Genomic DNA, 13,723 nt, shown 5'->3' with positions numbered 1-13,723 from the left:
AAGTTTACGAGAGAAGAGTAGCCCAATGCTGGTGTGTACTGAGTCTCACCCATTTGAAGCTGGTGACACTGTGGGAGGCAGAATAATGGGCCCCCAAAATGTCCACAGCCTAATCCCCAGACCTGTGAATATGCTGGGTCACATGGCAAAGGGGAATTAAGGTTGCTGACGAAATTAGGCTGGGAATCAGCGGACCTTAAAATAAGAGATTATCCTGAATTATCTGGGTTGGCCCCATGTCATCACCAGGGTCCCCAAAAGTAAAAGAGGGGGCAAAAGAGTCACTGCCAGAGTGATGTAAAGTAAGAAAAGACTCGAGCCACCACTGCTGGCTCTGAGATGTGAGCGGGATGTGCATCAGGACACGCAGCAGCCTCTGGAATCTGGGAAAGGCAAGAAAACGGACTCTCCCCTGGAGCCTCCAGAAAGAAGTGCAGTCCCGACACCCTGATTTTAGCCCAGTGAGACCCACTTTGGACTTCTGACCTTTAGAACCTTAAGATAATCAAGGTGTGTTGTTTTTAAGTCACTGTTAAGTAGTTGTGACAGCAGCAATGAGAAACTAAGACAGTGGTCATCCTAAATCCCACGGCAGAGCCCATGTTTACCCAGGGCTCTCTATGCGCCAAACAAGACTCAGTGCTGAATGTGTACTAACGCTTAATCCTCACAACCATCCAGTAAGGGAGCTACAACTGCTAGTGCTGTTTTACAAATGGAAAAACAGGCAGGAAAGGTTAGGTAAGTTGCCCAGAGATACACAGCTACCAACGGCAAAGCCAACATTAGAACCCAGACAGCCTGACGACTGCACAAGACTTACTCTTAACCAAAAAGCATTATTAATGGATTTCAACATTTAATGTGTGCACCAACTGAAAAGCTTGTTAAAACCACTTCCCGGGCCTCACGCCCGTGTCATTCAGCAGTGGGGACACTCCCAGATGATGCTGGCGCTGTCAGACTACAGAGCCATCTCGTACAGCCTCCCAGGAGCTGCAGAGTTGCCAGCACCGTGTTACTCAAGCACAGGCATGGAAATATGAAGGCATTTGTTAAATGTGAGCCAGGTACTGAGTTAAGTACTCCACAACGATTACCTTATGGCATCCTAACAATAAATCTATGTAGTAGAAACTATCGTTACCATTGTGCAAGTGAGGAAGCTGAGGTTTATAGAATTTAAAGAACTTGCCAAAGGTCACCCAAGCTCTAAGTGTCACAATCAGGATTTGAAGCCACACAGTAAGCTCTCAAAAGCTGCCCTTTTATTGACTGTATGTTACGATGCCCTCTCAGCAAAAGTGAAAGTATTGGCTGAGTATAAAAACAATGGTAGAAATCTCAATTTGGTGTTAAAAATAAAACACGGCTGACATTTAATCTCTTTACGTTATATTAGCAACTGACATAATTTCTTAGCATTCTACACCCCACCTGTATCCCCCACTCCCATGCCCTCTGGCTATTACGAATAAAAGTCTACGGCTATGTTTCAGGGTTAGAGCAATGTAATCTTCTACACAGAGCTTCTCTAAACAGAAGTTATTTTGTACCACTTTTATCACACACAAAACACACCATACCATTCCTGGTAGACATTTACACACGCTTCTTACCACTCTTCATATATACTTATACACTTGGTTACAAGCGCCTGGAAAGAAATCTTGTTTTTACTATACAATACTTCGGATTCTCTTTGCACTTCTCATTCTAGTTCTTTCAAACCTCTGTATGCCCTTAGTTTTCTCACACGCAGAGATACATGAAAGACAAAGACATGAAGCACTTTGCTCAACATAACAAAGCTAACGACTGGCAGAGATGTGACAAATAAAATCCCAACACGGCAATTTAACAGATGGAACACAAAGTTAGTTTTATATTATGTAAACTAATTCTGGTAATCAAAACACGCCAACCCACTATTGTATGGAATAACTATAAAGAACTACTCTCTGTAACTTCATTCAAACTAACAGATAACTACTGAGGATTTAGTAAACCAACAAACACAAGAAGGAAAGAATACACAGCCTAGTAAACAATCTTTAAAGTACAGGAGGTAAGATTAACAACACAGCTTGATGGTTAAAGTTAAAATTAAGACTCAGAAGCCAAACTGCCCAGGTTTCAATCTGCTTTTCTCCACTTACTAGCCATGTATCTCTCTGTTTTAGTTAACTGTTTATAAAATGGGGATAACAGGCCCCACTGTAAAAGGTTAATGTGGGGAGTAAATGAACTAGCATATGTAAAATGCTTAGTGTCTGGTACATAATAAGTACCCACAGGATATGCAAAATCACATTGAGTGGTGAAAAGAAAGAATTTTTTAAACTCCTTGATGGTAGTAATTGCAGACTAAAATACATATTCTATTAGGAACCTCATGTAGTAATAATGTGAATTCTTTAAAATTAAGATGTCTTTAAAATTTCTAAGTTATTTAAAACCCTCTATTTCCAGTTTAAAGAATACTCTTCTAATTTAATCACCTGTGGGAAAGTGTCACTTCCAAGATGAATATAAATAGCCCAGAATAAATTCTCCTCAAATGTAATAATTAATTGCAAAGATGTTGGTGATTACCCAACCCAACACCTGCTGTATACAAAGAGCAATGCTTCTGTGCATCTTCAGTATTTACCAGCACTCTATTTTCAAAGTTAAGATTTTCATTTATAGATCGGGTTTTAAAATGTAAACAAAGATATAAGGTTCTTCTTTAATTAAAGAATACAACATTTCTAAAGGTTTTTTTAAATAGCTCTTTATAAATAGGGTTACCATACATAGTGGTGGGTTACCTGTGCACAGTTTCTCTGCACTTTTTTCACTAAGACTTATTGATCCTAACCCCTCTCCTTTCTTTCAAGCTACCACTTCCCGCATCCTCGACTATCCCTCACTCTGCTACTAAGCATGGCCCACTTCTTTCTTTGTTCTTTATCAGCCCTCCCTGTAATCCTTTCCCCACCTCCACAGGTGTTTTGGTACATAAGATTTTACATCTGCTACTAAGTACTGGAACAGACCTGTTTGCCAATGCCAGGGCTGCTGTGAACATTCCTGTATACAATTCCTGAGGTACCGTGTGCAGTTAGTTAGGAATCTGAGGTCACGCGGTTTTAAGCACACCTTCAACTCTACTCTCATCAGAAAGGCATCACTGCTTTTCCACGGCAGCTGAACAGCCGTCTCCATCTCCTTAGCAACATCTGATATCATCCACCTTGTAATTTCTGCCCATATGGCCTACAGGAAATAGATGTCACTAGGTTCTAAAAACTGCATTATGCAGCTTCTCATAAGATTGAACACTGTATTATGTAATCATTTTATCATTTTCAGGTTTCCACTTCTGTGAAATACCTGTTAAAGTCTTTTGTCCATTTCATATTCTTTTTCTTTTTGATTTGTAAGAGTTTTAAATATTATATTCTAAATACTAATGCTTTGTCAGGTATTTGTGTTGCAACTATCTTCTGGTTTGTGTTGTCTTTTCACTCTCTTCATAATGCTTTTGACAAACCAAAGTTCATTTCAGTCTAGTCACATTCAACCTTTTCCTTTCGGGTTAGTGTTTTTTGTTTAGAAATCTCTGCCCAAAGATTATAAAGATGTTTTCCTATACTTTCAAACTTCTATAGTTTTGTCTTTCACATATTAAGTCTTCAGTCAACCTGGAATTGATTTTTGTGTATGGTGTAAGGCAGGAGTCCAGTTTCATTTTTCTTCACCATATGGATTATAAATTGTTCTAATACCAATTACTGAAAAGTTCATCCCTTACCTGATAAACTAAGATGCCAGCTTTCAATAAGCCAAGTTTTGAAATATGTACAGATCTGCTTTGGATTAACCTGTTCTTAATACACCTATTCTTTCAAAATACCTCACTGCTTTAATAACTATAACTCATTAGTAATTCTCCTTATTCTTCTTCAACAGTGACTATTATTTTTGGCTCTTTATTATTCCATATTAAGTTTTAGAATCAGCAATGAATCTACAGATTTATTTGAAATGGCATCTTTTCAATATTGAATCTACTACCCCATGTACGTGAATTATCTCCCACTTATTCAGGCCTTCTTTATGTTTCTAAACAAAGTTTTATAATGTGCTATTCTTAGTTTTTTTTTTTTTTAAACATAAGTACACATGGATGTATCAAATGGTTTTTCTACATTTATCAAAATTGTAACATTACTGTGGTGAATTTCATTAACTGATTTTCTAATGTCAAACCAATCTTACGTGGTCATACTTTTAAATATCCTGCTAGATTTAATTCCATAACATTTGCTTCTGTGTTTTGCATCTCTGTCCATAATAACAGCTCGTGATTGTCCTTTCCCATATTGTTCTCTTCTGATTTTGAGAGCAAAGTTATTTAAACCATCTAAAGTAATTTGGAATTGTATTAGTTTCCTAGGGCTGCCCCAACAAATTACCACAAATTTGGTGGACTGAAACAACAGAAATTCAGTTTCTCAGTTCTGGGTGCCAGAAGTCCAAAAGTAGGTATCAGCAGGGCCCTCTGAAGGTTCTGGGGGCAAATCCTTCCTTGCTTCTTGAAGCTTTTGGTGGCTCAAGCTCCTTGGCTTGGGGCTGCATCACTCCAACCACTTCCTGTGTCTTCACACAGCCCTCTTCCCTCTGTGCCTCAAATCCCCTCTCCCTTCTCTTATAAGACATCAGTCACTGGCTTTAGGGTCCACTCCAAAACCCTGACAATCCTATTATCAAATGCAGTCACAGTCACAGGTATGGGGGTTGAGTTGGACACCTACTTGGTGGGCGGAGAGGGGGAGAGACACTATTCATCCTACTACAGCAGTGTGCCCTCTTTTTCTAAATTCTAAAATGATTTATGTACATTTGGAATAATTGGCTCCTTTAATGTTTCGTAGAACTTGACAGCAAAACTTGTTGGACCACGACTTTTTTCTTTGTGGAAGGATTTTAAAATGCTGATTAAATTTCTTTTAAGGCTGGAAGACTCATCAGGTTTTACCTTCTTAAGTAAATTTGGTTTCTGGCAGTTGTCCACACTCTCAAGTTCACTGGCATAAAGTTGTTTACATTATCTTATTTTTATGTCTGGAGCATCTGTAATTATGTTCCCTTTATTCTTTTTTTTTTTCACATTTTTTTTAAGAACTTTTATTGAGATACAGTTAATATACAATAAACTGCATATATTTAGAGTGTACAATTTGGTATCCCAACCTCCCACTTCAGTCCCCCCCAACCTTCCCTGCTTTCCCCACTTGGTGTCCATATGTTTGTTCTCTACATCTGGGTCTCTATTTCTGCCTTGCAAACCAGCTGATTTGTACCATTTTTCTATAGTCCGCATATATGTGTTAATACACGATTTTTGTTTTTCTCTTTCTGACTCACTTCACTCTGTATGACAGTCTCTAGGTCCATTCATGTCTCTACAAATGTCCCAGTTTCATTGCTTTTTACACCTGAGTAATATTCCACTGTATATATGTACCACATCTTTTTTATCCATTCATCTGTTGATGGACATTTAGGTTGCTTCCATGTCCTGGCTATTGTAAATAGTGCTGCAGTGAACAATGGAGTGCATATACCCAGAGAGCACCATAATTCAAAAAGACACATGCACTCCCTTTATTCTTATATTGTTTATTTGTACATTTTGTCTTTTTTTTTTTCCTTAATCAGCCTTCCCAGAGGTTTGTTGATTAGTTTTTTACAAGAAAATTAAATTTAGCAGTCTTCATTTCTTCCTAGCATTTTTTTAGTTTATTAATAATAAACTCATATGTTGATTATTCATAGTCACTTCTACTTTTTTGGACTTACTCTTTTCTAACTTCTTAAGCTGGAGACTTAGCTGACTTTCATCCTTCTTTTCTAATATAAGCAGGTGTGGCAATACATATTCTTTTAAGTGCCATTTTAACTACATTCTCAAGTTTTGATACATATACAATATTTTCATCATCTGTCAGGTTCTTAATATCTTATTTACTTTCCCTTTGGTGCTGTTCTTTCATCCATGAATTATTTTAAAATATTTTGCTTGATTTCTAAACATATGGGACTTTTTGTCTTTTTAATACTGGTGTTAGTTAACTATAATATCTTTAAGATGTGTTGAGGTTTGTGTAAAGCTGCATCCCATGGTCAATTTTAATAAATGTTTGTGTCTGTTTGAAAAACACTGTCTACTCTGCAGCTGCTGAGTTCAGAACAGGTCTATTAGATCAACTATGCAGCTGCCATCTTTCTTACTTCCCTTACAGATACTTTAGAGTTTTGTTAATTTATTAATTACTAAGAAAGGTATGATGATGTTATTCAGTGATAAAATTTAGAAATTGAATGTCTTGAAAGATACAAAGTGAATTGAGCCTTTATCATTATATGGTAACCTCCTATCTCCAGGAATCAGTTTTGCTTTAGTGACTATTTATAAAGGATATCCTTTAGAGGTAGGCTATAGATAGACAAATCATTTGGTTTTTTCCCCAGGTTTTTCTAAAAATATTTTCCCTCATTTTTGAAAGCTAATTCAAGGGACTATAAAATTCTAGATGAGAATAATTCCTTCAGCACACAGAAGAGTACTCGGTCAGGGTATCCAGGCCCCCACAACGCTGGCTATGAAAGACCCTAATCAGCTGCAACGATTAATTTACAGACCACTTAACTTATTTATAGACTGTAGTAAAACAGAGCTGCCTATTTTCAAAATGAGCAAGACAAAGGAAAGCTACTACAGGAACTTCTCAGCTCTCAAGAACATGGGAATATGTCCCACCTCCATTTTGGTGAAAGAGGAAAGTTGCAAGCATCTGAGAATTTTTAAAAATGGGAATCACCATTTTAGCACACGGTCAGCTCTCTCCATCCACTGCGGATCAATTTTCAATTCCCAGAGATGTGGAATCTCGGGAATGAAGGGCCGACTCTACCATGCCATTTGATATGAGAAACCTGAGCATTGTTCATTCTGGTATCCGCTGGGGGTCCCAGAACCCATCTCCCCAGATACTGAGGGAGGCCTGTACTTACCATGCTGCTTAGATTTCTTTTTCTTTTTCTTCTTTTTCTTCTGCTTTGGTTTGTAGTGATCTTTGTCCCTCTTCTCTTTTTTTTCTTTATCCTTTTCTTTTCTCTTACCTGAACGACAAAAGGGAGTAAGTTAGTAACCACGACTGATCCTGAGTTGTTCCTCTGTGGTTAACCTAAAAGCAGCATTTATGTTTTAATCAGCTATTCCAGTCACCTGCCCAGAGTGGATGGATTCAATTAAACTGTTCCTGTCATGAGTCTGGAACTCCTGATTAGCTTATTGGGCTATAAGAGGGGATCTTCATTAGCAGTGTTGAGAAATCCCAACTCCTGACACCTTGAAGTTAACACAGACAGTAGTTAAAATCTTTAAATGAGTAATATAACTCAGTTTCCTGATGTGGCAAGAAATAAACTCTGTAACTTAAGAAAGACCTGACTGAGGAGACTCAGCATTTTCACACAAAATTTAATGAGAAAATATATTAGAAGATTTTAAAAAAATAAATAAAATTGAATTTTTTCCTTTGGAAAAATAAAAAACTAAATCAATTCCACAAATAATTCTTTCAGTCTTTCAATATTTTCCCAGTGTGTATAAGAATAAAGACAAAAAGTGCAAAGAAAAAAACTTATTTCATTCAATTAAATTTTGTCCCCAAATTTTAAAATATTCCTTTTTTTCCAATCATACACTTTAAAGAAAATGAACAGATGTTAAAACAGTATCCTAGAATATTTTATTTAAAATTAATTCATCACATATATTCAACTACTGTTCCAACTCAGAAAGGTTTCACCCACAATTTATCAACCATATTAAGCCAACTTTCAGTAACTCAAGCTCCAGGTGGCTAATCTGTAGAATATTTAAATACTATTATCCATTATTCCAAAACTTTTAGTCATCATAGCACAGAAGACAGAAAAGATAGCAGAAAACTTAGTAATTTTTCATAAAGCAAAAAAAAAAAAAAAAAAAAAAAGCTGGAAAAAAAAGGCTTTTAATTTACTATCCATTCTCTAAGTTTCAACAATATTAAGTGGTAGCTTATTTTTAAATAGTCATAATTTTAAAGATGTTCAAAAACATCAAGTTCTCAGAGAGAGCCTTAGGCTCCCTTGACAAAAAAATATACATAGTACTGCAAGGTATGTATTTGAGAAATCACATATTTGGAGCTGAGTAACACTAATAAACACTAAAAGAGATGATCACTTACACCTAAAGAAGCACTAACAGGTAAAAAGTAAGGGACAGACTATGTCCTCCCACTGCCAAGCCACCTATAGTCTTTTGCTTAAAGATTACTTTCTGTTCATACCAAATGCAGTTGAGCTTTTTTCTTCCAATTTCACTTTTTTTTCTGTTTTCGATATTCCTGCAGGTTTAGGGGAAAAATATGTAAGTTTAGTTAGAACGGGTTAAAAGTGTCGGACAATGTTTTAAATTACAATTGCTCACAAAACTCTACCTAAGACTCTTTTCACCTAAAGGTCTACATTATTTCATTGCCTGAACTAGTAACAAAGAAGTGGGATTTCTTACTTTAAAGAATAAACAATGATTTTGTGTTCCTTCAGACTACTCAGATTAGATTCCTAGTTCCACCATATATTAGCTGCACAGCCTCAAGTAAATCATTTAATCTCTGTGCATCAGTTTCCTTATCAGCCAAACAGGAATAAGAGTGTCTGCCTCCTGCTGTTGTCAGTATTACGTGAGTCAAAATATGTAAAATTCTTAATTAGTGTCTGATAAATACTAAGTGCTCTTTTTCCACTTTCTCCTTTATGATGGGGTGATAATTTGAGACTATATCATTCCTAGAACTAGCATAAATACGGGTCTAAACATAAAAAATGACTGGATAAATGCACTTGGCAATCAGTTAAGACCAACTCTGGCATCACGGCCTTTGGCAATCCAGATGTTGAAATGACTCCAGTGGTAGGTGCATGTAACATTTCTGCTCCCATGACAATTATGACAAAATGCTATTCCAGTCATCCAAATGAAATATTAAATTTCATACTAAATTATACTGGTTTTCAACAATCTGCATAAAATTTTTAAACTAAAATTTAACTTCTGTTGCCTAGAACAAACTTGTACCTTTGAACTCCATCATGAATGTGTTATTAGGTAATGATAGAAGCCAAAGCAGAATTATTCTATAAATCAGTTCTGGTCTTTAGCCAAATATAAGATATAACGGCTTATTAACACATAAAAAATATTCAACCTTAATCGCACTTAGGTATCATCATCAAATAGTCCAAAATACATTTTCAAGCCAAAGGTGCACCTCAATGACTGTGTTGCTAACACAGATACACTTAACCAAGCTTCTTAACTCATAGTCAACCACTCCTGGTGCTAATACCTTACATGTGTCTAGGGTTAATCTAAGACAAACACTCTAGTGCATTTAAAATGCAACTTCAATCTACTAAATTATGCTTTAATATCACCATTTATGAGTTCTTTGATTTTTTTTTTTTTGATGAATTCTTCGGGAGGTGTAATATCTCCCAAATAAAATAATTTATTTTAAATTTGATGGTAAAAGTACAGTGTTTTACCTGTGTTTGCATAATCACAGAGATCTTATTATAATATAAACCTTGTTATATTTAAATATATATATATATAAAACTTGATATATTAAAAGAAGGTTAAATGTAAAAGGTTATAAGAACCCAGGTAATGATAGATACCTTTTTTTTCATACTATAGACTGAGAAACTTAGTTTAAAAGTGCAGAGACTTGACCGGGTGAGATACTCTCATCTGTGCCGTGGAGGTCCTGAAAGGGCCTTAGACTAGGCATTAGGCCGCTGCCAGCCACAATCCATGTGCAGGCCTGTTGGCATAGGGACCAGGCAAGAGAAACTCTCATCTGCATCCCAGGAGACCTTGAAAGGGCCCTATATGTGGCTTTAACTTCCTCACAGCCACAGTGTGCCAGAGTGTCAAAAGTCCTGAGGCTCTAGGGTCCCAGTAGGAGACACTCCCATCTGTGCCCTTGGAGATCCTGAAAGGACCCTTTACTCCAGTCCTTCACAGCCTCGGTCTGCCGAGTTCTTTGATTTTTAATTCGCTCCAATACAGTATCAAAAAAGCTAGCATTTTATTCATCTTACTGCAAGTAATTTACATAATTTAAACACAATAAAAATATAAAAATACCACTCAACTTGAATTAAACGTTAATAAGATTCTAATAATTAAGTTTCAAAATAAGTAAAAATATTGATAACCTCCATAACAAAAAGATTTCTTACGACAAAAAAAAGAAATGAAAAGGACATCAAAGAGAAATACAATTAAACTTTCTTATTGTCAAGACTGTTGAACAAATGCCTCACTTCCTTTTACTAATTACTGTTTACTAATAATTATTGCACCATGAAAACTCCACAAATTTGATGTAATTTTCTTGAAACTGACAAGGCATTTACAACAGAAACGTTAAGAGATTTGCTTTCTACCTTCTCCATGATAGTAGAGATATACCAGAAGCACCCCTTGATCACCGTCACTGCCTCAAAGGTCCTTAATCTCTGGGAGCACTGAATCTCCAGAGAAAGGTGGAGCAAGGCCAGAATCCAGGGGGCAACTCACATGGAAGGTATTGCCTTATGGGGCTGCCTTTCCTGACTGGAATGTGTGGGATCCCTTAGGTACTTGGAAGACACATAAAATGGTCCTGAACCTCAGCTCCGGTACACAGGTCAGCACAGCAGAACAGACACAGTAATTACCAGAGTGCTTCCAGGAGGACCAGTTCTAGATTGTTCTCACATATTTCTGGTGGGTCCCAAACCTTTATATTTCTTAACTGATAAAATTTCAAAAGTAAAACTGGGGAACTGAGAAAGGCTTGTCAATATTTTACACAAGTAAGGATGATAAAATAAACATTCCCATTTGCCATAACGGCAGGACTTTTAAAAATACTCATGCCCAAACAGAAAAAAAATAGATCCATCAAGAATTCTACAAAAGAATACATTTCATTTTATGAGAAGTTCTCTACATTGTCCTTATTTCATTATGCACTAGAATTTGGGAACCAAAGTACTAGGTTATTAGTTTACAGAATAGTGATTTCTAAAATGAATTTTATCAACAGAACATTTTCATCAAACAAAATATTATGTAACAGTCCAATACATAATACAAACCCTCTCCCCCACCACCACCCCAGCCAAATGAAAAACACAATTAAAAAACAAATGGAGCTATTTAGATGAAAGCACATGACAGATCACTGAGCCATGCCTGCTTTCACATCATGTAAAGCCCAGTAATGTAGAGTGGTTTCTTCAGTGTGCTAAATATCTGATTCTTCTGGCAAAAAAAAGAGGCTATCCCTGAGACTCTCCATGGAAACCCCACGCTCTGTACAAGCCATGAACATTTGGTGTGGGGGTGGAGGTAGATTAAGGTGTCTCTGGTTGTAGTTTTGTTTTGTTTTATACAATTCTGGGAAAAAATTGAAAAACACTTTAAAACAAAAAGGCTTTTAGAAAGCAAATGTGAAGTTGGTGTAAGATGCTGGACTAACAATCATCTATTTAAAATGCCTGCACAGCACTGGGCACAGACAACTCACCCACAAGTCAGAGTGTGATTGTTACTGACTCACCCTTCCATACACTGAGCTTCTAACTCCTTACAGAGGTTAGAGTAATTCAGTATTTGTTATATGTACATCCAACACATAAATAAGAAAACTGGTTAACATTCCCAGTTAGCGACAGAACTAATAGTAACAGAACTAAGTCGCCATCCTTACCTAAAACTGGCTGGCTCTGTTAGAGAGAGCATTCTGATAATAAAATAAAAACAAAGGCATCAATTTTTATAATCACACCAATGACAATTTTTGGTAATGTGGGCAGCGACGGTATTCTTAAGCATGGTTAGTCATATTGTACACATGCTTCCCATGGAAGTATGCAGAGGATTAGTGCAAGTTCATTATCTCCACTGGAAAAGCAAGTGGGACCCTATTAAGAACAGGTGTATATGATAACTGGATAATCTGCACAATCTCATCAATTCTTTACCATGACTGCTAAACTCAGCAGTGCACACATCTCTTTCACACGAAAAAGTAAAACACTAAGTCTGGTAAACTAATTCACAGTTAATGACTAACAGCCTCATCATTCTAAACACCCCAAGAATTTCAACTGAAAAAAACACCCCAGAAAATGTTGATACAAGTTCTGGTAAATAATGCTTTCTACAGAAGTTTTAATATTCAACAGTAACAAAATTTACTTTCATAATTAAGATGGAAATGAACCAAGGAAACATAAAAAAAAGAAAGAAAGAAGAAACAAAAATAAAACACCTGGTACTTCAACTCCAGATGGAAGACAACTTCGGGAGCAAACAGAAGGCCAACCAATACTACAAAACAGTTTCGAGAGGGTAGCTAACAAAAATGTTGAGGAAAAAAAGCACACATACCACTGAGAATTTCAGTGCAAGTCAGACAGGTTCACAAGGTTTTAATCAAAAGGTGTCCAATTAGAACATGACCTGCATTCCATTACTTCCCTCAAAAAATCAAAAATTAAAAGAGGTAATACAAATAAATTAGAATCCCCCCAGCCCCGCATTCAAATGCTTTGACTGTGTTCAACCCTCTAATAGATGGACTTTCAGTAATTATCATTTAAATCCATACATTTCCTTGATTTAAGCAATTAAAGTTGCCAGTCATCACCACATTTAAGATGATCCTCACTTGTAAGTTGAACAAACTTACAAGTTCATCACATTATAAATCCAAATTTGTCTCTACCTTTCCCTTTTCCAGAAAACTACCTCACTACTTTGACTTTCTCAAATAGTTTTTCCTAATACTTAAAAAAGGAAAAAAATATTGTGCCTTCCCTCTACCCCAGGACATTTTAACCATTAAGAGAAACAAGAACCACACCCCAATGATACTTAGCTACATCTCCACAGATATGTTAGAAACTCTGGAAAACAAAACAAAACAAACAAACAAAAAAACCCACTAGGCTAGTACTCTCACTAGACACAAAATCATTGGAATCAAGGATTTCCATGCACAATCACTACTCTGACATTTTAGGAAATATCATCCAGCTAACATATTTTAGTTATTATACAGTTATTTACATTGATCTTTCAGTCTTGTTACTATTGTTAGAATATATATATATAAAAGAAAATACAAATATTTTCAAAAGCACATCTAAAAATAAATTCCCCAGTATATGTATATCATTTTAACTTGAACATATTTTTCATATATTCAGTACAGCAACAAATTCCAGATTGTTAAAGAACTCATAAGAACTTTACCAGGAAAGGAATCTCAAAGGGTTAATGGTAATTCAAAAATCTTGTGAAAACAGGGGAAAGTAAAATCAATTACCCTACAGAAAGAAGGGGCTTAGAAAGTGTCCAAAAACAATGGATCAGATTTGGGAAATTTTTCAAAGTCTACAAATCTTCAAATTCAGGCAGTGATTTTTTAAAAACAAGATATGGAAACACTATCACGTATAAAATAACTTCAATCTTTCATTGATTAATGGAATTGTAGAACACTGCACATTTAATATTAGTTACATTTTCACTTGAAGGCAACAGCAATAATATAAA

At 36.1% G+C, this 13,723-nt stretch overlaps 1 protein-coding gene across 13 annotated transcripts in view; it reads right to left on the bottom strand.

The window, feature by feature from the left end:
* PHF20L1 (PHD finger protein 20 like 1) overlaps positions 1–13,723 on the bottom strand; it is a 70,823-nt gene that overhangs the window by 16,222 nt on the left and 40,878 nt on the right. For all 13 annotated transcript variants that reach the window (XM_057737235.1, XM_057737237.1, XM_057737246.1 and 10 more), the window contains 2 exons: positions 8,391–8,447; positions 7,066–7,173 (listed from right to left, as the gene is read on the bottom strand). In XM_057737235.1, the coding sequence (XP_057593218.1) occupies positions 7,066–7,173; positions 8,391–8,447 (165 nt within the window). The remainder of the gene's footprint in view (positions 1–7,065; positions 7,174–8,390; positions 8,448–13,723) is intronic.

The sequence above is a fragment of the Hippopotamus amphibius genome, chromosome 5 (assembly GCF_030028045.1).
Source record: "Hippopotamus amphibius kiboko isolate mHipAmp2 chromosome 5, mHipAmp2.hap2, whole genome shotgun sequence".
Lineage (NCBI taxonomy): Eukaryota > Metazoa > Chordata > Mammalia > Artiodactyla > Hippopotamidae > Hippopotamus > Hippopotamus amphibius.
The sequence above is the reverse complement of the archived record's forward strand: the minus strand, read 5'-3'. Positions and strand labels throughout refer to the sequence as shown.